Source organism: Psittacula echo (assembly GCF_963264785.1).
Source record: "Psittacula echo genome assembly, chromosome: 10".
Lineage (NCBI taxonomy): Eukaryota > Metazoa > Chordata > Aves > Psittaciformes > Psittacidae > Psittacula > Psittacula echo.
Window position 1 is genome coordinate 5,005,889 of NC_137741.1, and position 24,222 is coordinate 5,030,110.

General features: G+C 38.5%; 1 protein-coding gene across 2 annotated transcripts in view; it reads right to left on the reverse strand.

Annotated features, from left to right (window-relative positions):
* TLN2 (talin 2) overlaps positions 1-15,357 on the reverse strand; it is a gene marked incomplete at its 5' end in the record, with an annotated part of 84,941 nt that extends 69,584 nt beyond the window's left edge. For both annotated transcript variants that reach the window (XM_080626091.1, XM_080626090.1), the window contains 11 exons: positions 1,188-1,264; positions 2,152-2,253; positions 2,820-2,975; positions 3,646-3,750; positions 5,780-5,843; positions 9,754-9,881; positions 11,307-11,449; positions 12,267-12,419; positions 13,855-13,984; positions 14,482-14,579; positions 15,222-15,357. In XM_080626091.1, the coding sequence (XP_080482217.1) occupies positions 1,188-1,264; positions 2,152-2,253; positions 2,820-2,975; positions 3,646-3,750; positions 5,780-5,843; positions 9,754-9,881; positions 11,307-11,449; positions 12,267-12,419; positions 13,855-13,984; positions 14,482-14,579; positions 15,222-15,357 (1,292 nt within the window). The remainder of the gene's footprint in view (positions 1-1,187; positions 1,265-2,151; positions 2,254-2,819; positions 2,976-3,645; positions 3,751-5,779; positions 5,844-9,753; positions 9,882-11,306; positions 11,450-12,266; positions 12,420-13,854; positions 13,985-14,481; positions 14,580-15,221) is intronic.
* Positions 15,358-24,222: the final 8,865 nt, after the last annotated feature.

A 24,222-nucleotide genomic window follows, 5' to 3' on the forward strand; every position in this document is an offset into this window, starting at 1 on the left:
CTAAATTTAGGATAAAAACTAACATTCTTCCCTCTTCATACACACAAGCATACACAGTATTTGCTAATAATCTGGCAGCCTACCAACTAATGAGCTGGGAGGCAGGATACTTTCAAGAATCATAATTATGTCATCCATGCTCATGAACCACTTTGCCAGATATACTGTTCATAATTAAACACAGTTCAAGCTTTAACAGCTAGAAGGTCTAGCTTTAACAACAACACTGCTACAAAAAAAAAATTATTTCAATTGGGAAAAATCTTGTATTCATCTGTTACAAGTTTTGGGCTTCTTTGGACAGCTAAGAGTATATTCTGGAAGTGATTTGGAAAGGGCAGTGCCAAAAGCAAGCACATCTGAACATGTGGGATTTGTCAAAAGCTGAAATTTCACATAAGGCCACATTAAATGTCTAACAAGTCTATCTCCTATAAATCATGTGTCTAACAACAAATCAAACAGACTTCTCACATACACATTGCTGACACTACCATAATCAGAGCTCCAAGAGACTTGAGTAGCTCATTACAGCTTGTAATGCCACAAACCTATTTGTGTTCTTTCAGTGCAAGGAAAGATTGAATATTCCTTTCAAGAGCGTGGCCAGCTCTACAGCTCTGCTATTGTTACATTCAGCTACTCTCCCATCAGAACCATAGCCTCACCTACTACCACCAAAACTACCTTTACCCACACCACACATCTGATTGATTTGTCTAAAGCAATTTGATGAAATAAGGGAGCTCTGCTCGAGACTCAGTGTACAATTGACAGCAGTTAAACTTACCTAGCAGACCTGGCAGACACAAGCAACTAAAAACTTGTAAATCCTAGGCATTTGCATGAACATCAAAAACATAGTGCATCTTCACTACTGCTGAAGTACTCTCCCCAGCATCCTACTGAGTTACAGCCTCAGTCCCTTTGCTCAAGGGTCAAGTTACCACAAGCTAGTGCCACTGCTGGTTTCTTTAACCACATTTTGTGACAAATACCTGCTCTTTAGTCCTCAAATGAAGCTAGGAGCCATCTGAACTATTTGGGGATAGTACTTCCTTCTGTTGAAATACCCTGTAGAAAATCCTTCTTTAACAGTAATAACTACAGTATTGCATTTGAAAAAAAAGCTGCCCCAGCTAAAAGGTGTCACTCAAAGAGCATTTCCTTCTGTTGTATACACTCACTTCTTAGGTGAAACAGATTCTTCCAACATGGTTGATTCCTCATCACCTTCAAGTCCAAATCTATCTTTACTTTGCTTCTGGAGGGGAAACAAAAATAACAAATTGTTGTTAAACAAACGCGTGCTGCTTTTTGCTTTCTCTCCACCATTTCCTTGTCATTTATCTGAAACCTAGTCAAATAATCTGCAGAGTCATGTCTGGTGCTGAACACCATGCTTTTTGGCAGTGTGTGACACAATACCCTCTACCTCAGAAGACGTGCTCTTCAGCATTTAACAGACCAGGTTCTAAGCCGTGGCAGATTAAGTGTATAAAGGAAAAAAGCCTATTGGTGCCTTTTTGAACAAAGGTATAAAAAAAGTGCCGAGATACCGTCTTTTCTCACAAAAAATATTTAGAGGACTGAGTGATACGCAACAACAGCAAATCCTGGTACAGATCAGACACATACCATGTCTCTTCCCGTTCTGTTCTGAGGAGCATCAGAGTGACTCAGATAACTGGAACTCAGCTACAAGTCATATTTAGCATCCTGAAATATTATTATATGCATACATGACTCAAACACAGATAACTTCAACTTGACAACTGGAAACGGCATGCGTCTCATTTGTATCATGAAGATTCATGGGGGTTTATTAGTTAACCTGTTCCTAATTCCATTCATTTTAAAACTGGCTGTGTCAGCAGATTGCAAAGAAGAAATTGAAGACTGGAAGGGGGTGGAAATACATCTGTATTGTATCAAGACAAAAAGGCTGCTTTCGTTTTGCACTAGAGAGTGAAGTTACTTTTGAATCAAGTTTTAAACCATCTGTAGAAACCTGCACTTTATTTAACATTTATTAAATCTGACACTGACTTCATGAGAGAAAAAGAACTGCAGCTTGCACACATTTGAGCTTTTGCACTGCTGTACAGGGATCTTTTACTGCGCTTTCATTATGTTATCTTGGTACTTTACCTTCTTTAGGATGATATCAATGTAACCTGCTATTAACTGAGAGATCTGTTCTCCTTCAGTGGTCTGTACCGAGTAATAGCTTTCTTGATATTCCCCAAAATCCTGAAGGAGGTAAAAAAGAAAAAAATATCCCTCTCAGTACCAAAAATGAGAGAATTCAGGTTTAAACATTGTTTGTACAGACATACTATTACCTCCAACTGTAAATGAAACTGCTTCAAGATTCTAAGCCAGTTTATAAATGGAGGGTGAGGCAGAAGAGGGGAAGGATGCTTTTTATTGCAGTTTAATAACAGACGTTTCATAAACTGAAATGCTCATTCTCAGTCTGGCTTTATCAGACTCAGTCACTGAATGATGGAGAAAAGTCTTCAGAATTTTATTCGAAAGCATTAGTGGTTAGGCATAAAACAGTTCTAATTAGTGTTTTTTGAAGAGATTTATACAGCATTTTTGGGGAACTGGTCCATCTAGAAACATCAAAATACAGATTGATTTTAGACAGCAGTATGGGCCAATTTATTAGTTTAGGACTCTGACTCTATATAATGCTAGAAAATTACAGACAGAACAAGTTAAGTTGAAGAATCTGTTCTGAATATAATTCCATCTTCCTTTCTCCTTGCCACATAGATCCCTCTTCCTCTGAATATATACGAAAAGGTTACCAGAGTGAAGCTTTTAGGTGAGGCAGCCCAGCGTTTTACAGTTGTCAGTGGCCACTCCTGCAAAACTTCCTTGGTCCTCTCATCCACACGCATCACTGAGTCTTTGGTAACACCCAGCAAACGAGGAACCAGCTTGTTTTTGCCTTTCATTTTTTCCTAAAACAAAATGGTTTTTCATTCAAATGGAGCTTGCCACAGGAGAAAGAAAAGCGTGACGGAATATACTGACAGAAGGAAGCACCTGGCATGCAGACTAGGACAATTTAAAACTCCGGGCTCAGTTTGTCTGGTCACAGGCAGGGATTTTCAAGCAATGCATTAACACTAAGAAGCTCTGGTCTTTACTGGATCTTTACTATGCAGTTCAAAAGGCCCTCTCTCTTCCCCCTCCTCCAGAAACAGAAGCATTTTAGGGATTGTGGTAACAATTCTTTGGCCTCTGTAAAACCTTATCAGCTGATGAAGCTGTTTTCCAGTGCAGTTTTTTCAGCATGCAATCTGTATTCTCATTAAACTTACAAACAGCAACAATTTATGAGCTCTTTGTTAATGTTTTTCTGAAGACAGGACTTTGTTGCTAATCAAAAGAAAAAGCAGAAATGTTGATTTAAAGAATTTAAATCATGACAGACTCAGCTTTCTGGAAGAACTACGACAAGGATCTACACTGAAATTATAATTCTGTCCCACACGTAATTTACACCTTTTTCCAAACGCTGCTTTCAGACAGAAGGCTGAAAGAACATCTTTGACCTTTGCTTAGTGAAGAATCTGAGGTAAATACATAACTGAGCATACAGTATGATCACAGCAAGATCTACATTACCTTAACAAGAAAAAAGGACACTCCATAGGTCCGCAGAGAGCGGGCTAGCTTTACATACTTCACTTTGGCTTCTATTTCAGTCATCTCACCACAGTTTTTATGCTCCTGTAATGAGAGTATCACTTAGGCAGAAACAAACAAAAAAAGGGCTTAGCTTTCGTCTTTTTAAGGATGTTTAGTTAATAATCATTACAACCACACTGTTTGAAAACAATACTGGCTAAAAAATGTTAGCTGTATCCTGCAATTCCTCACAAAGGAGAACATAACCTGTGCACCATTAGGTTTCATAAACTAACACCTCTTCACTCAGCTTTAAAAAAATAATTTAAAAGTTCCAGCACTCATATTTTTTCCAAGGAACAGACTATTTCTTCCTTCTTTGTGCCCAAACCTTCTGACTCATGAAGGCATCACACCTTGCAATTGAACATTTCTCATCTCATGTAGGTTCTTCCAGTGGGCTTTTTTTCCCAGTTGCACTGTTAGCTACAATTTTTTCCATCACAAGAGAAGAATTCTACAGATGAGGAAGCAGCAATGATTTTTTCTAAATATTTTTATTTTTCTGAATAAAAATCCTGGAATACTCATCTAGGTTTGTCTGGTAACGCTCGATTTCTATTTATTACTTTAACAACTTACTCATTAATAAACTATTACCTGGAAGCAATGGCAGCTACCAATATTATGTATTCAAACAGCATCTGCTGTCCTACCACAAACCATTCTTTTGAAAATCCTCTCCCAGTGTCCTGCTATTTAAATACTGTTTGTGGGATCCCTATCACACCCCATCTTCCCCTTGCACTTTTCTAAACTGCTGGTTGCCACCTCTCATACTGGCTGATGGCAGCTGGGGGAGCACCAAGAATGTGGGAAACACTTTGCTACTCCAGTTTAAGTTATGATCTTGACAATGGTTCACTGGGAAGCACTAGCATGAGCAACTGCAACTCCAAAAAGCCTTTTGCATCCCAAGGACATAGACTGATTATGTCTCTCAAGTTCAGTGCACAGAGAACGCAAGTGGGATCCAAAAGAGCAAGGAGCCCAAATGCAGTCACTGCAGATGGAGTACTTGGTGAAAATCACCTGCCAAACTCAATAGTGTTATGCCTCAGGGTAACAGCTGATTTTTATCAGAAAGACAACTTGCTTATTCTACTTGCTATTGTATCTTCGCCCAGCATCAGTGCCCTCACTGATCAGTTTCTTATCAATGCGCTGAAGCACTCAATGATTGAAACTACTCATAGATCATATTTGAATTGGGCAAAAATCACATGCTATGACTAGCATGACAGAGCAATACTTAAAAGTGTATGAATTTTTTTTTTTTTTGCTTAAACTGCAACATCATTGCAGCTAAAGGGACAGGAAAGCATTAGGCATATTCATTTATAAAGCCGTACTATAAGCTCAGACTTACTGAGTTACACAATTGCTAGACTTGGAGTGTAACAGACATAGGAAACTATACGACCTGTTCCTGCTCTTCAACTCATCTCCCAAGCTGTGATCACAGATCACTGGTATGTCCTTCCAGTAGCCAAATGACTTGATTTTAGGTGCTGACCTCAGATTTTTTCTACTTGTATTGTATTGCCAGAAGTATTTTTCAGTAGGCACAGATATTTAGTGCATCCACAGTACTCAAACTCTGAGACCACTTCCAACAATACCAGTATATTTTACACTCAACTGCTTCAGTCTTTTACAACTGCGAGGTTCCCAGACACATCACTGAACTCAAGCATTAGTTAGAACTCCGTGTTACTTGAAGCTCATGCTCGAATAATGAAGGCAGCAAATTAAAACTATTTTCCTAAATGTGCTTCCGTTTTAGTACAAATACATATCCTTACATTTCAATGCAACAGAGAAAAAGATCTTAAGAATATTGAATATTCACTCTCTATCCTTCAAAGTACATTGAACAATCATCAGTGAAGAAAAAAGGATCAGGACAATAAATTTGCTGAAGAAGGAAAAGAAAAGCTGACAGATTCTTTACACTTGATTTTCTGATAGTTATATAATTCAAGTATACACAGAGTATACATCTGTGAAAGCCTGTATTTTTCTTATAAAGGAAGTGAAGATATATTAGGTTTTTCAGTCTCAAAATTACCTGAAATATTCTCTTTTCAGCCCCTCTTTGTTTGGTATATTCTTTAGGCAGAAATTCTTTTAGGCTAGAAAAAAAAAGAATCTGTAGTTAATAGTGCCTTCATAAGGAGAGATGCTTCCCATGCTCCTTTATTGGCAGTAAGTCCCTCAAGCTTCCTAAATAGGCATAAAATACCTATACAGTGAAACAAAATTCTGGCTAAGTAGGGTGATAGCAAGAAGGTAACTTACACACTTCAGAAAACACTGCAGTTACATCTCCATGTAAGAGCCCTTCATGTTTTAAAAAGTTATCAAAAGTTAGTAATAGCTGGGCCATTTTCCATTCTTAAACTATATGATATCTCTCAGCAACTCAGACAGGTTCACATCTATGTTCAAATACACTCACTGCAATCTGGAGGAAGAAGGAGACATCAAAGATTGAGCCAGCTCTGTGTCTGAGTTCAGACACTGCCATTACTTTCCAGTAGCTCTTTGTTTTACTGATGTGTGGGACCGAGTTCTTCCTCTGTGTCTTTCAAATGTTACAACACTAATATTTTACTGAAAAACTGCAAAGCCATTTAAGTGGATGCTTAATAAAAGTCACTTTCTCAAAAACACAGTAAAAAAAAAAATCAGTCCTAATTTCTGTAGCATTTAATTACTAATGGTGTCAGAATACAAAGTAATCTAAGTCAGTTTAGCCTCCATGGTAGAGTTAACTCAGAATCTTCAAACACATCACGGACACTTCCTTGCTGTATAACAAAATAAACCCTTTATCTCAGCCGAACACCAACCCGACTTGAAGACATATCAAAATTGTGCTTTAGCAAACATTCCTTTGTGGATTGCATTTTCCCATGCAGAACACTCTACTCTGAAGAAACTATGTCACATATTCAGCAGTTCATTTTCAGTCTCAGGAAACTTCCACAATCCAAAAAACTGGTTTTTAAGGTTCCCTTGAGCTTTGGACAACTGAGAATCACAGAAAAAGCATGACCAGAGAATCCCCTTCTCATTTTGATTTATTCAGTAAGCAAGCACACTACTAACACAGAAAGCAACCACTACCTACTATCATACAAAGGTTCTTTTCCATAAAGCTCTAGCAATATAAAACAAAGTAAGACCAACTGACCTTGCTGATCTTTCTTACAATGCTCCAGTAGATACATCTCATTAATACATGATAATGAAATCTCTTCCGAGTACTTATTTCCACAGACACATCATTGGGTGGGGAAGGCTGGAAAGCCAAATTCATTTTGTATCCATTTGTATGTAAGGACTGTACCCAAGTGCCAACATATTTATTGTTTTTCATTAGCATAAAGGTAAAGCCAGTGCTCTTGAAAAACACAGTTTAAGACAGGAAAACAGGCTAGATTAATGAATTGAGCTTATGGGCACCAATTGTGCTTGGAAAGAAAAACCCAATACAAGCATTTCAGGTGCTCCTTTCCTATCCACATATAACTAGCATAAGTTCTTTATTAGATATTCTCTCAGCAAATTTAAACACAGTGTGCCCCTGTAGGTACAATGCAAAACTTCAGCTGTATGAGGAAGGGCATGAAGAAGGACTATTTGCAACTTGATAGTTTAACAGATTTCACAATTTACTTTGGCATGACCTTCAAGGGAATTCCTACAACCAAAGTGTTAACAAGATGCAGGTAATAATCTTCATCTGAACCAAGAAGCCAAAAAAAGAATAAAAAAGTTCCCTCTATATAAATATCTTGCAGACATGGCAAAATAAACCACGCTGTTTCAAAACAACTCTATAAAATACTAATACTATTCTGTTACATGCTGTTTTCAGTATGAGATGACACGTTCTCCTTAATGGAATCTGTAGCATGTTCAGGTTTCACTGACAAGTGAATGGACACGTCTCAAATGTATTTCACACACTGAGTTACAGCATATAGTTTACATAAAACATAACTACTTTCATACTTGAAAAGAAGCCGCATTCATCCACCAAAGAGTTTGACATAGTTTGATGAAGCTTTAAAAAACCTCAAACTTTTTCAAAAAGAAAAAGAAAACAACAAGAAAGTTTCTTTTCTGAAAGGATGACAGATGCATTTTCAGGGAACAAAATAATCAGCACAGCAAGTGATTACACTTACTGACCTGCATGGCTTGATTCTGACACAGTCAAAGCCCATTCAAATGAAAATAAAACAATAGTAAGGAAAATTTTCTGCAGAAAATAACAAGGTTCTAAATTTTGTAATTCCAAATGATTTTGGAATTCTGAATTATTCCCACTGGAGTAACGTTCACTTTTTCTAACATACAGTGCAGTTATTTATACGTTTCATTGCTGTTAGGATTAAAAAAGATAATGCACTTTATATGTGTGATGAATTCATTCTGTGAGAGACTTCAAACTATCTAGCATTGCATACTAAAAAGTAATGTCATCCAGCCAGTCGTTTCAGTCCACTATAAAACATAGTTACTATAGGAGAGCTTAAAAAAAGGAAAAAAATAAAATCTTGACATTAGAGAAGACCAGGTAGAACGCCTAAAAAAGACTACGATCACTTCAGCAACTCTGCACAGCAGTGTGCAAAACTGCTGCTTAAGTGTGTGGGGAATTACAGCTTTAAAAATTTAAACCAACTCTTGCCATGAGGTAATACCCTAATGGTTTGCTGCAGGAATCCTCTTGAGCGAGTAAATGCAGAAGGGAAGAATAAGTAGACAATGGACAAGTCCCAGAGGAAGACTGTTGTGTAACTTGGTCACTGTTCTAAGGAATAAGAACCACAAGTACACTGAATCTATTACATTGAGTCCCCATAATTCAAGACATCAGTGGCTCTATTAAGAAATGTTCGTGGGCCAACCAGTAGCAGACAGACAGCATAAACAGAAGTTCATTATTACTTGGAACTGAAGAATGTTTGTTCACATGGTTTGTCTGCATAACTGAACTGCTACTTCTGGAAAAGCTTTCAAAAGTGAAGCGTTTCAAAGCAACAGTGTTGCAGCATTGCATGTTCCAAAACAAGCCACCATATTGAAGTAATTCCCAAGATCCAGTAAACCCCAGACTCAGGCTCACAAAGAAAGTGTAAGAGTCAGCACTGAGCACTCAGCCAGTGGAACAGGACAGAAACCAAACATGCACCCATTGTTTTGTGCACCCCATTAAGGTATCTGTGAGCCTCATATGCAGGCAAGGCTTGATTGAATGTGCATTAAATAGCTTAAATAGCTTTCTTTTACCTTCCTACATTCCTTTCCTCAGACTCCGGCCCTCAGTTAATTCTACTGCAGGGAAACCAATCAGAAAATCAAATCAGTAAAAAAATGGAACATCTACATTTCAGTCAAACTAAACTTGCCCTGCTGGTACCAGTTAAGTTTCACAATAAAGATTAAAGGATGGGTTACTTGTAAGCAGGACTCCTGTCCGCATCTGAAACAAAGTGCACAGTTCTAGATCTCCATTCTTATAACACCATGAGAAGGTGAATCTGAAAAACTAATTAATATCACTAAAGAAGACTGTAAAACTTAACCTCCATACACAGCAACATTAACTCTATTCAAATGACAAAGCCTCTTTCCATTCAAGAACTTCCCTAGAAAATCAGAACATCTGTGATATATACGGATGTACGCTTAATTCATTCATGGCATTACTAAATGGAGGCACTTATACAGAAGAACAAAATCCCAGTCTTCCCCCATTACCAGGTGGTTAGGGAATCCAGCTGCATACTTAACTGGCACCCTATTGGAGCTGCTGCCCTGTGCTGTCTAATAAGCCACTGCCCAAGGTTCCCATATCAGTTTGGGTTGCTGAATTTTGCAACCAGGTTCTTTTCACGGTGAGATTGTGACAGAAAACCCACTGATTCTGATTACCTCTACCTGAAGTACTAACATGCATTTAGTCTGCGACAGCTCAACATTAGTTACACTTGAGGTCACCCGAATTTAGAAGTTAGAAGTGTTTACTCTAAAAATCCAGGTTTGTGTTTGTGTTCTACATGAGGTCCAAACTGGATCTGCGCTTGAAAGCCTCCAAACTCGCAGGCCTTCTCAAAGGAGACAGGATGGGACCCATTCAGAATGTCATCACGAGCCTATCGGAAGTAAGCAAAGATATGTCAGGGACATCCAAAATAACTATTATATCTCTGAAATGCCTTGAAAGCTTAAACATGGCCCAAGCATCCAGTAACACACTTCTGTCTCAGTGCCATTATCAATCCATTCTGGACATGTTTAGGATTAATAAAATAAATACAGGGCTAGATTATTTTCTAGTGAATATTGATGAAGACTTACTGAAACCACAATTGTAACAACTTTCATCAAAAGGAGGACCTGACACCCCTTTCCTGCCATACGTATATAAAATACAACATATGTATATACATTTATGTGTATGTAAACACATACATAGAGAGAGATACATGTGTGTGTACATGCACACGTGTAAAAGCTTTTACATCTTAGCACCTCACAATAGCAGGGAAAACGATTTGCACATCTAGTAAGTAAAAACCATATCACTATTGTGAAATGGTATTTTTGGTATTTCCAAAAAGCAAACAGCATTTTCCTTCCTGATATTTAGATTTATTGGTCACCAATTATCCATAGATAAAACAATGACAAAGCAGAATCAACACATACTGTTGCAACAGTAGACGGAAAAAAAAAAAAGGCTAAGTGGCAGGAGAACAGCTCAGTGTTATACAGTCTTTTAAAATGCTTGAAAAATGGACTGCAGTCTTACAAGCAAAGTCATCTTTATCTTTTGCCTCAGAGTTTTAAAATGTAATTTAGAACAATCCCATTTGAATAAGCTGCAAGTATAACAAATGAACATTGCAATATTTGGTTTGTTGGTATGTTTTTGGGGTTTGTTGAACTGCACTGCAGGCCACTACACTGGAGCCTTCAGTTAAATAGATCTTATGCATAAAACTCAGGTTTGCTAAGATACTTCAAGTATCTCTAACACATTGGGGAACCTGCCTAGATAGACACTCACTGTGTTACATGATACCATTGGGAACAGGAAGCCTGCCTGCTTTGTGTGCTGTCTAGGTTGAAGACGGGAAAGTGAATGCAGAAGCAGCTCTCAACACTGATCAGGTGGGAAAGAGATGAGAAGCAGAAAGTTGGTTGCAAGACTGAACTGAGATTCTATACTACAGAGAAAGCATCACCTATAGAAGAGAATGCGGAGAAGAACTAAAAAGAACAACTTAAACAGACATTCATTAATTTTAAGGAAACAGGATGTGAAAGTCAGTGGATTTTTGGTTGAGTCCTTATTGGGTTGAAAATATGTGATTTAAAAAAAAAAAAAAAAAAAATCAGCAAAGTCTCTGGACTATCAAGTATTCTTGGAGTCTTGTGTTTATTTTCTCTCTAAAGCACATCCAGAACTGAAATTCTAGAAGATGAAGTGTTTCAGCAACAAAATGTCTGTAAATTAACCAACACAGGTTTTCTCAGACAAGACAGAACCCATGCTTCTGGTTCACATACTGTACCTGGACATAAAGCAAATTAAGTTGAACAGGATCTCTTGAATCTACGTTCTGGTCTGAATAAAAGAACTTTCGCCTCAATAGTAGTGTTTCATTTTCATCGACTCCTTGTTCTCTAAATGTTCGGCTATGATCCAGCCAATTTACTGTAAAGAACCAGACATGCACACAGTTAAACACAAAGCATTGCCAGTGTTAAAAGCTGATGTGAAAATCATGTGAAAATTGTTATTTCCACTGGAGGGGGAAAACACTGCAAAAAAATGTTCCTTTCACTTCTGTTTCTAATTATCGGGGTTGAAGGTGGCTACAAAAGAGAACTGAAGAATGCACTGCTGAGAAACAAGAATTTACTATGGCATAAAACACCATTAATATTGTTGAAGAGACAACTATAGTAACCTTTCAATACTACATTTAGATTTTCAAAGCTTCACTGCAGAATTGCTTGAAAGTTTACCATACTTTCCCCCTAAACCAAATTGTTCTGTTTCTTTTCTTATCCCTGATTGCAATTTTGAAACATCTTCCTGCTAGTCACAGTTAATCAAATAGTGTCTTAGTTCTTTGGCAAGCTTCATTTACACTTAATATTTGTACCTTCAAAGACACAACTCCCTTTTGATGGCTTTCAGCAGGCATCAATATTTAAATATCCCACTTCATTGAAGAGGAACAAATGGTCATTACAGAAATGATCCTTCACAATTAGGTTACAACTCCCATACCAAAAAAGTAACAAAATACACTTCAAAAGACCTGCCAACTCTCACAATTAGATGCAACAACTTGTCCATCTACCTAATTTTAAAACTGATGACACTGTATAAAAGGGTGCAAAAATACAGGTAGGGATCAACTGAGACACACTGAAGAATCTAAAAATGCATTCCTGTACTGTTTTCTTGCACTGAACTGTGGAAAGATATTAATTGAAGAGTAATCCTGGAATCCATGACTTACAATCATCATCTGTATGAAGCTTTGCTTTCAATTTTTCCATTTTTCTTTCATCTCTCAACAACGTCCTGTCTTTCTTAAGTGTTCCTGTACTTTCCTCTTTTTTTTCTTCAATGCTCTCCTGGATTAAGGAATATTCCTCATAATTTGTTATTCCTGGAATCATAAATAAATCCAGTGCTTGTAACAATAAAAAATTCATACATTTTAGGACAGGTGAAATATTCTTCTCTATATATTAAACCAAAAATGGTTCATTTCAAGTACAGCAAAATATTGCAGATGGAATGCTGGAACAGTGTATGGGGTATGAGATCCAAGAATAATTAACAACTTCTGCATTCAAGACGCCTCTCCGATATCCAGCATTATCCTTAAAATACGTCATTCCTTCGTCATATGTTGCATTTTCCACTTTTAGAAAGAAAATCAGGATTTTTTAGTCATCTACCAAGAGAAGCTGCCAGCTTAAAAACATGATGGAATTTAAAATAGCAATGAATTCCAAAATGGGGACGCGCCATAGTAAATTTCCTTTCATGGATGCCTGCAACTGCTTCCTGAGAACTGAGTCATTTCAGCTTGCCCACCATGTGTAGAAGAAATGTGGCAGAGCAGACTGAGAAATAGAAATGTGAAATATATGGCTTTTAAAACTCAACTCTTCCCATTAATATTACATGAAACTGAATCAAAAAACAGTTCACAGCATTTAGCATACATGCTAAGTTGCTCTCATTTCTTTGTTCTGCTTGGGTTTTTTCCACTGCTTGGTAAAGCATGTTTACTCTACACAGGAAAGCAAATTAAAAGCTCACCTACATGATCACATTCATGAAAATAAGTCAAAATAATTTCTTAAGTAAAGTAGTCACAGCACTCTGGAATCCAGCATAGAAACACTTAAAATTGAAATAGATGAATTTAGCTTAATTCAATTTCCAAGCAAATTAATCTAAATCAAATTAAGTCCACTTTAATTCTAAATGAGAATTAAGCATGGTTTAACATGATTTAAGCTAATCCATGCTGCATGCATGTTTATAGTTAAACATGAATTAGTTTTCCAAAATGCCTCTATTTAGGTAAATACAGACAGAGTATAACCAATATGACACATTTCTGACCAGCTGCTCTGGAAGGCTTCCATATGTTGTTTCACAAATGATGCTGCTATCAACCCTAAATCGTAACAACATAGATCCTTAAGTTTAGGTATATTTCAAGGTTAACAGTATTTTATGTTCTATCACATTAAAATTAAGTATAAATCTAATCTAATTCTCTAAGCATGAAAGTGTATGTAAATGTAACATACAATAAAAACATTGCAGCTATACTTTTAGATAACTTTGTGCCTTTACCTGCTAGATATTGAAGTTTAAGGATATAAGCTAACTCTACAGACTTCCATAAAACCTGGAGAACAGATACCAGAGATGTGTTTGGTAAATTTTAACTGATAACAAGTTTAAATATTTTAACATATATGCCAGTAATTTCTAATCAGTAATACATATCACACCATAAAAATCAAAACGCAAATACAGCTGAAAACAACTTCTTAAGCAGGTGGGTCCCAGAATCTTACCTATCCTGCTGCAAATGGTAACCAGCAATTCACCAACTGTTTTAGAATCGTCCACCATGACTGTTTTCACTGAACCATCTAACATACGTATTTTCTGAGGTCTCTGCTTCTTTTTGTACTCCAGTATATCCTAGAAAGTAAACAATACTGTTTCTAAATGCTTTTGGCAGCTACCACAAGCCAACCCACCTAGATGCCTAAACCAGGATTTGTTTCCCAGCCCCTCCAAGCTGCATTTTTCCTTTGTTACAGTATAGGCAAACTTACTTATGTAACAAACTTGAGAAGCGTTTTAGTTCTGCAAATGTAACTTTTAAGAGCTTGTCCTTTTTGGCTAGACCAAAACCTAAACAGGGCAGGACAGACCAAAGTACATTTGTGCTGCAAAAGCTCGTTTAGCATTTAAAAAGGATAGCAATCCCTTTTGGTTGTAAGCAAGCTGGCCATAATGAAAGCAAGTATGACCTCATCCTGTTTAGTATTGAAGAAGCCTACCCTTTATATTTGAGGTGACCTTACATTAAAGGTTATTCCTACACCTCCAAACGCTAAGTATTCTTCTTGCTCCTTGGGAAACAAGTTTTCTAACAACCTGCTGATGAAAGAAGCAACAGACTTGCACCATACCCCATTTCTCAGCATGTAATAATCCAGCGTTCGTCCAGCCTCCAGCCATATACCTTTTCGAGGATCTTCATCCGATAAGAACAATCCATAGTCAGAGGCTGTGGAACAGAAGAGACAGACTCATCAAACCTAATAAAGCCAACATGATTTTATTCAAGGTTATTCAGCACCAGGGTTGAGCTTAAAGTTTAAATCAGGGTTAAACTCAATTAACATGTAGCAGCGTTGTGAATATGGCGTGCACAGCATGGTGATACTTTTGGTTATTAACTCATTTCAAACATTTCCCTTTGCGCATTTTGAAGATGTCCAGCCATTCTTTCGTAATCCGTGTTGTTGCTTCCTTTGCAGAGGCACAACAATAAGCCAGCACTGATTTTCCTAGAAAGCATTGACACAAACATTGCTTTAGAAAGCACCCTTTGTACAAAAAAACTCTGTCAGGACAGAAGGAAGAAAAAGGATGCAGCTACCTTCTATCACTTACAAATCTATTTGCACTTTGTGCCTTTCACTCCATGCCTTACATTTGGAAAAAACCCAAACACACCCCCCCCAAACACACAGAACTACACACACACACACACACACACACGAAAAAAACCAAACAACAAAATAAAACAAATTGCCCAGCCTGAAAGATAAATGGAGGAACAGAACGGTGCAAAAAACCCCAAATGGGTCTCTGTTTACTTTCAGTTCAGCCAATGAACTTACTAAGGACAAATACAGGAACTCACCTTGCCCTGTTTGAGCCTCTGGCACTCGTTCACGAATAACTCTACAGGCATCATACACTGCAGTGGACGGTTCAAACTGCATCGTCTTCACTACATTGCAGTGGCGAACACAGATCTTCAAGGAAAGAGCTACCATGGTGCCAAGTCACTTCTAAGTTCCTACTAAAGTATCTGAGAAAACAGTAACAGCATTATTGCTTACAGGTTTCCACTTCATGCTTTAATACACTCAACTTTTCATTAAAGATATTTGAATTTAGTTCAGAAGAATTCTATTTATTCAAATGCAGTTCTACATAAAGTTCCATTGCATCATCAAGCTAGAAACTATCCAAACCATGGATTTTTCTTGGTACATTGGAAATTCATCTTCCAAAACCTTGTGTGCACATAAGTAAAGGTTTGTCTGAGGTATACCAAAATGGTGCACAGGAAAACAACACACATACGGGATATATTTTCAACATATTTACTACTGACAGAAATCTATTTTTCTCTTGTCACACTTTTTTATTAGACCATTTAGATTAGATGGTAACTAACAGCTTAGATTAATTTAAAGAAGTGGTGAGACACCGGCAGAGGTTGCCCAGAGAAACTGTGGCTGCCCCATCCCTGGCTGGATATCCAAGGCCAGGCTGGACAAGGCTTGGAGCAACCTGGTCTGGTGGAAGGTGTCCCTGTGGCAGGGGCTTGGAACTGGGTGAGCTTTAAGCTCTTTTCCAACCCAAAACATTCTGTGATTCTAATTCTATGATTTTCTTAGTACATAACTTCTCCTTACTGAAGATTCTTAAGCATGCAAAACTGCATTGTGGTTTTTTCCAAGTCTCCACATATATCTGCTAGATGTTTTTATCCCATTGCCCAGCTACCCAGAGCTTCAAGAATGAGCTATTTTTCATTTCAGTTCTATTTCAGAAACTTCACTGAATTTGACAGCATTTTTCTACAGAAACAGGAAGCTACAGATGCATTTTGTTTTGCTTTATTTTGTAGATAGTCTGGGTTTTGTCTCAAGTGTCTTCCCTTGCTGTCATAACACACCAAACTACTCTTCCATCATTAGACTTTCCACAGTGATCTCCAAGAACTCTTCAGTACCGAAGTCCTGGCTGCACAAACACAGCATCTACCAGAATATCCAAATCCTGTCTGCATAAATTCATGTATGTGTATTTTTAAACAGGAGGACGTGGGATTCTGTGGACTACTGATGATGATGATAATTTGAATAGGACAAATTCCAGTAGTTCCCCAAAAATTTAAACCCCAGCTGTGCATCTTTTTACAGTTTGGCAAAATCACTTTGAGGAATATGAAGGAACCACAGTTTATATTTGGTCAATGCACTGAGCTTGGTGACTGCAGCCCTTTCCCACAGCACAGACAGAGCTAAACCATTTCTGTACAATAACCTTTAGGAGCAGCTTTGGCTCTATGGTGTTATCCTGCCTCCATGTTTTTGGGGCAGCTCATCCATCTGCCTTTCAAAAGCGTATCATCCTCCTTCAGATCTTTTAGCACTTCCAAGACTACTCACTACCCGTATGAAATGCTATCTGACAAAGGAAAAGGTGTGAACAACCTAAAAAACGTACAAGAAACATTAACCTACACACCTCAGTGTTCTCCTAATCTATCACTATCTGGCAACAAAACAGTCTGTATTTTGAACCAATCATTCTAGGCAGAGGTCTGATAAGTAAATGAAAATCTCTCCCTACCATCAAAAAATTAGTCCGTAAAATATATCCAAAAGATGTTTTCATTTCAGAAGTAATGGTTCAGTATAGAAGCAGCAGCACAAAGTAAATACAAGACAAAGAAAATACATCTCTGCAGTATTTCCACAGAGATTTACCATAACTCAGTTCAGTTTAGCACTTCCTTACTTATACATAAGCAAACCTCAGAGCATCCCAGAACCTGAAATACCCTTAGAAACCACAGATTAGAACAGTTTTTCACCATCCAGAACGGTCCCAGGAAGAGTAATTATATTCATGTGCACTGTTAAAATGCCACGACACGCTAATAGCTGGAAAAGAGACAGACCAGCTTGGAAAACAGTCTGACCAAGTTGCTCAGTAGGCTGCTGTAACTCAGAGGTGACCTCTGGAACCTGGCTGTCAGCTCCCAGTGTGGTAAGGTGAGCCACAATCTGGGCTCTGTCTTCTGTCTGGTCACTGTGTTAAAGCAGGGCCATTACAACACAACCCTCTAAACTCCTTATCTCCTTTATTTTCTACTTCACTTCAGAAAAGAAATGATATAAAGTGACATCAGTGTCTGTCCTTGCCAGATGCTCATTTGATCCATTCTGGCAAAGCTCCATTCCAATAGAGTCCACAACATCTACAGGGAAGCTGCTCAATTTTTATTGTAGTTTTTACTATGTCTACATTTTGGGTGGTTCTTCCCTACCCACCCAAGTTCTCAACCTAGGCCTTCCATTCTGCAAAAGAACATTTTTTCCCTGCCCTACATAAACAGACACAACAATTTAACACCTTTAACGCAATTTTAAAACTTAGGAACCTGTCACTGTGGCCTCCAGAATGCCCCTCCTGTTTTTCAGGGTCAAATTCAACTCCTTATAGAAGGAAGGACCTAAATACATTGGTGACCTGGTCTCCTTCAACTCAGTGCTTTTGGTTTCAGAGACACCAACAAATGCTTTATTAGAAAAAGCTTATGAAAAGAGCCCATGAGTTATCAGCTTCCTCCAACACTGTATTATCAAACTTCAGAAAAAGGTTTTCCTTTGTTTCCTCCAGATTACCCTCAGGCTCTAAACCTCCCCACTTGGCCTTTCAGTAATAACCAGGACAGGCAGTTTCCATCTCCTGGGTAACAGCCAAAATAGGACAGCTGGTTTTTCTCAAAAGGACTAAGAGCTTGGTAAAGAAAAAGTGCTGAGAACACAGAGAAAAATGAAGGGAAATTATCTCCCACGTTCCCTTTATCTTCTATACATTGATTCACATGACATTCAAATATTTCTCTGTGCAGGTAATAGACTCTGCTCCCCAAGATCACTCAGTCTCTGGAATGGCTGGTCAAAGGTCAAAGGGTTTCAGGAAATTAAGAGTATTTTGGAAGCAATGGTTTGCCTGGTATGAAATCTAATGCTCTGTGAGTAACCAAGTAGAGAATTTCTAAATCAGGCTGTGACTGATCTATGCTTGCAAGGCTGGAGACTGAAGTAATAAATTATGGATCTGACAGGTTTGAGAGACGTAACAATAGCTCTGAGCTTTTAAAATGTGACAGATCACCAGTGAGAGAACCCAATGCCTCCAGGTATGCATCACAGCGTGTACATCAAGGCCTCAAGATGAACCATCACAATGCTCAGGTTCTGGGAAATCCCAACAAAACAAGATTATAACTAGTACCTGAATCAAAATGAGCAGGGCTCTGTGTTCCCACAGAGATAGCTTGCCAACAAAGTAAACAAGCAAAAATAGTTCAAAGGCATAAACCCCAAGAAATTATAAAGTGAAAAGAAAGACATAAGAACCAGGCGATATTTAAGTTCTTTAAAGTCACTCTAACAGAATAACCAGGCAGCAACCAATTCCCCTTCAGTTCCAGGAGTTAACAGTCCCTCTCACAGCTGCCAGTGTTTCTATTCACATAATCACTCTCTTAACCAATTCTGACACTTTGTGTGTGTGTTTGCCATTGCATTTTTGAAGACTCTTTCCCTCACTTTTTGACAGAACTGGGTTATGGAGAGATTATACAAAGGATTTGCCAGAACATCTGAGGGACTAGGACTCTCCAGGAGAGGAGCAGAAGCAACGCATGGCAAAGAATGGTCACTGGCTAGTGGGGTCATCATAGCCTCTGGTTACTGTATGTTGGGAGGATAAAGCTTGCAGCAGGCACCTGCACTTCCATGTACACAGCCCTACTTCAGCTCCCAGCTCAAGTTACTGTGTCCTTCCCAAATATTCCCTGCATACATACATTCTCAGAACAACTAGAGCTAGGATGCTAAATTGTTAAATTTTTACTGTAAAATTACAACAGGTATAGACTTCGAAGCACATACAACTCAACAGACAGGTAAACTATTTTTCTTTAACCATTTCTCTTCATTAAAAGGAATTTTCTGGAATCCTAGGGACCAATATCCACAAATCTAAACATCCCTCTATCCCTTGCAAAGTAGGTATTTTCAGTGAAACAGTTTGAACATTAAATACAAAAACCATTCTTTGATGACATTCTTCTATGATTCTATGAAATACTTACAAATATTTATAGCTCTGAACATTTTATTTTCCCTTGACATGAAATAAAGCTGTAAAACGCCTTTCTATTAATCTGTTTGATGCAAAATAAGCCAGAAAACAAAGGTAACTATGGACAGCAAGTCACAAACTAATAAATCAAACAAAAACTTGGATGTATTTGTTTGAGAAATGTCCTCAAAATAGCAGAAAGAAAGCTGATGTCAAAGCATACCCACCCTTAATTTCCACTGGCAGTTCATTTAAAACTTCTTTTCCTCCTGGTGTCATTTGAGAGGAGCAAACCAGAACTATACAACACCTAGCAGGACTCCCAGGGCTGAGTAACATACTCGTTTCCTCATATCCTACTGTACCTCTTCCTTCATCCCTCTTAATGATAATTTCTACACTCTGTGCTACCACAGTAATAGATTAATATCTTCTGCATGGATTTACTCTCCAGCTTCCTTCTTCTATATAGCTTGGCTGTCTCCTATTGAGAGACTGCAGAGTCAGCAGGAAATCTTTCCAGATAAACATTCAAGAGTGATTCATGGCCCCATGCTCTGATCAGCAGAAGCACAGCATCCTGTACCACATGGCACAGCCAACCTAGCTAGCATTTGAATTGAGGCAATACCAATATGCTGCAGCTATTGGAGTAACTACACTGTAAAGTCAGTAACAAAACCAGAAAACAGCATCTGGAACTTCAGTTAAAGTGGTGGAAATTAACCCCACACTTCAGTAAAGCCAAACTAGTGGTGTAGCAGGACTGAGGGAAACCCAATTGTAAGCATGATAAAGGCTGCATGGTTACAAGCGCTCTTTACTCAGGGCTCCTAGTGCAAACCATACATTGCAATTATTAACTATAGGGCACCAAACCAGTGGTACATGAAATGACCCATACTGGTCATACAAGATCAAGTCCAGACTTGCCCTACTTAGAAAGTTTGTATGATTTTCGCCAGGCTCATTAAATGAGTGATGAATCTGTGAGGGATCCAATTCTGCTCTACTTGAAAAGTTTACAGGTCAAATCAGTACTATGGATGTGAGTCTCAGGTAACATACAGATCATGTCTCTGTCTCACAATATCTTGCTCAGTTTAGCTAGCATAATAAAATGACAGTTACAGAAATTCCACGTAAATTCCCCAAAAAACTAAATTGTACCTGACAGCCCAATTCTGACAGACTAGGGAGGTGGCACTGATGTTACAATAGCTCATCAGTTGCTGTATAGAGAGGTAGACTAGGGCAAGGGAGAGCAGAGTTATCTTGACAAGCATTTTACAAGGACTCTCAAGAGACACGTAACTCAGGGTAAAAGGCTGTGTCCCCAAATACTGACACAGACAGAAGTTTGCATCACATAATTCTGACAGGAAACAACTATCATCAAGCTAAAAGCATTCAACATACCAGCAGAAGAATGGCTTAACCAGATTCATGGGGAAAATGGGTTTTAGAGGTGAGACCTGTTAGTGAACACTGACCTCCTTAATCATTCACATACCCTTAGTTTATACTGGCTTGATTTATACCATTCCTATCTTAACGTCTGTGGTGTCTGACAGCTGATGGGACCTTGGCGTTATCTGCATATTTTGAACTACACTGCTAAGCAAACAAACTGCAAAATCTCAGCTTAATATTATCACTGCTAAATGCTATGAGGATAAGAACAATTCTTTGTCTTCCATTTCACACTGTTGCAAATGGAGTGTGCTAAGTAAAACACAAACCAAAAATATCTGCATTTCTAAACTAGGCAAATGTGGAACAGCTAACACTGGCACTGTCAAATATGGACTACGCCCACCCAGCTAAATGAGAGTTGCCACTGCCAGTGCTATAGTTAAAAGCAAAGCTCTGCCATGATTTAGTAGAGGTCTGTCTCCCTGGAGATATTTCTTAACTGGTTCATTCAGGCTTGAGCAGTTTGCTTGAGCAAACACAAATCTAGGTCATGAGACTGTCACAGTCTAAAAGCCTGCATGTGTACATGCTAGTATAGGCAAGCCTACAGATTTTTAATACTCAATTAACCTTGTAAGAAAATCCAGTGGGACAGAAGTTCTCTATTGTCTTCAGTCCTCCCACCACCTACCTACTGGCTCAGGGCACCAGTGAAACAGGACACATTACATTTTCTGTTGTTCACAATGTTTGAATGTCTAATTCTACTGCAGCATATCAAATACTCATTTAGTGAGTCCACTAAAGGTGGCTGGTAAAAACTCCTTAAGCAAAGGACACTCAAAAATATAAACCCAGTTTTACTGATAGGTACATGTATTTCCAAAATTATCAATGCGAATGAAAGTGTCATTGGTGAAAAGCAGGCAAGTAGGCAGGTGATTGCACAGGCACGGATGGTAACAACACACATTTTACTACAAACTCATAATGGCACTGCAACCAGTTGGAGTTTGCTGCTGTTGGCATCTTATGTGCTTACATAAAAGGTCACACTGCTTCTTTCAAAGGCAGATAGGCCTCTCTTTAGTACTCCACTGCTGTCGCTTTGTAGGTCATTTATACCACAACGGTCTCAAAGGTGTTTAAGGGGTGCTATTAATAAGGTTTTCTTAGAACACAAGGCTGATTTGCCACCAGAACACTGCATAGGAGCTGAACGATCATCTGCGGCTTCTATGCCTGAAACACATGTCCATACATCATTGCAAGGCCTTATCAACAACTCCTTGATGGACAACACAGTGAAGATGCCATCACTGGTCAGCTACTTTGCCATTTTATTGAATGCTGTAGAGAGGTGCTCCGGGGATCACGATCACCCACATGCAAATATCACACTTGTAAACACTGGGCTGGAAGTTGTGCCTTGTCAGTATGCTTAGAAGGGAACAGTACATACTCCTATGGTGGTCACAAAGTAAAGACACCACACATTTCTACCTAACTAGCTCAAAGAGCATGGCAAGAGCAGTAACCCAATAGACTACAAGTTGACATTCTAAATGGGCAATGAGTACAAAGATACCAGCTTAGGGGAGACCAAAAGTAGCCTGACAACCTCAGGCACCACATACTGTCTGGGGTGGCTAGTCAGAACTCTTGAAGCTTGAACAAGTAAGCAAAAAAAGTATACTCCTTCCTTCCCTCAGTTAGAATACAAGGAACTCACACGGTACAGCATAAGCCATTGCTCATTCTCTGTTTCTAAATGTGCATGGACAATTAAAATACAAGACCTCTGCCCCAGGAAAAGCCCTACCCCACCTCAATGCCTGTATATGCACACCACACATCTCATAAGCAAGTTTACAGTTAAAACCTTCAAGAAGCTCAAGAAAAATACACAACATTTATCTGTAGCATGCAATACTGAGCCTTAAACAAAAACCTCTTGAAAAAAACAGTTAAATGAAGGTGAACTAGGGCAAGCTTTCAATGGCTACTGTGAAAGCAGGCTTTAATCATTAGTAAGCATTTATCTTGCCATTCTCAGTTCACACATTATAGTTGTACAGGAACAGCAGCTATTTTGCTAAGAACCCAGAAAGGAAGGACCCTCAAGCACAGTTATGCAAGAGACCAAAATATTTTAGTGTAATTAGAAGTGGTTTATAGGACAGTCAGCTTATTAGCAATTCAACTGCAGCTTGTTTTTTAAGTCAAAAGGCATACTGGCAAACTAACTTGCTTGAAAGTATCTTCAGAAGGAAGTATTAATTACAAGGGACTACAAGAGGAATGTCATTGTTTCAGAGCTGAAACAGCTTTTAGATAACAGAGGCAAAGAGCTTGACTGGAACTACTTGTAGCATAGAAGTCATTAGCCTCAGGAGCAGGAGCCTCCGATATTGCAGTCAATGACAGAACTCTGAAGAGGCCTTCCAGGCTTTTGTTCTTATTTTGCAAGAACACTGCAGGAAAAAGCTGAAAACAGGAAACATAAGTTTCTGTAGAAATCAGAAGTGAATCTACATCCTTTTGCTAGGTTCCTCTCCAAATGAAGCATTTCCATTGTAGAGGTGAGCCCTTTTAACAGAGCACTTAGGAGGATGGCAATAAAAATGTTCACAGATTCTAGGAGTATAATTAAAACAGTATCTGAGGAACAGAAAACCTTTTCCTTTGGTGGACTTCGGGGGTTTTGTTGTTGGGAGGGCATTGGTTGATTGTTTGGGGGGTTGGTTGCTTGTTTTGAGGGGGTTGTTTGGTGGTGATGTTGGTTTTGGGTTTGCTTCTTTTTGAGGGGCCTGCTTTACCTTTTTAAACTGAAGGGAACTGCTTGCAAGGTTAATCTAGATCCATCACAAGAGCTGCAGTTGCTTACAGTGGGATATATACTTATACAGCTTCACATATATTTTCTGATTTCCAGTAATTTAAGAGCACATCAAGTAATTATAGGATGAGAAGAATAAACAAAGACTCAAAATTCATTCTTTTCTTTTCTGGAAGAGCTAAGCTGATACAAAGCTGGTTTTCCAAAGCAGCAGATTTGAGTATTTAAAGCATTTCACCCACAGATTATAAATCACACTCACAGCAGTAATAGGATGAACTATCAAGTGGGCTGTTAAATGCAGGCTTGCACAGTTCTGCATATTCATGCTATTTTCAACTGCTGAAATGCTGTAACATTTTGAAGGACAATTTTTAAGCTTTTATGTCTAGGTTTTCAACCTTGGAGCACACTAACTTCAATGCTTTTCTTGACAGAATTAATTCAAAGCCACCACTCCAAGTTCTGAACTCTGCCTGCCATTCCTGGC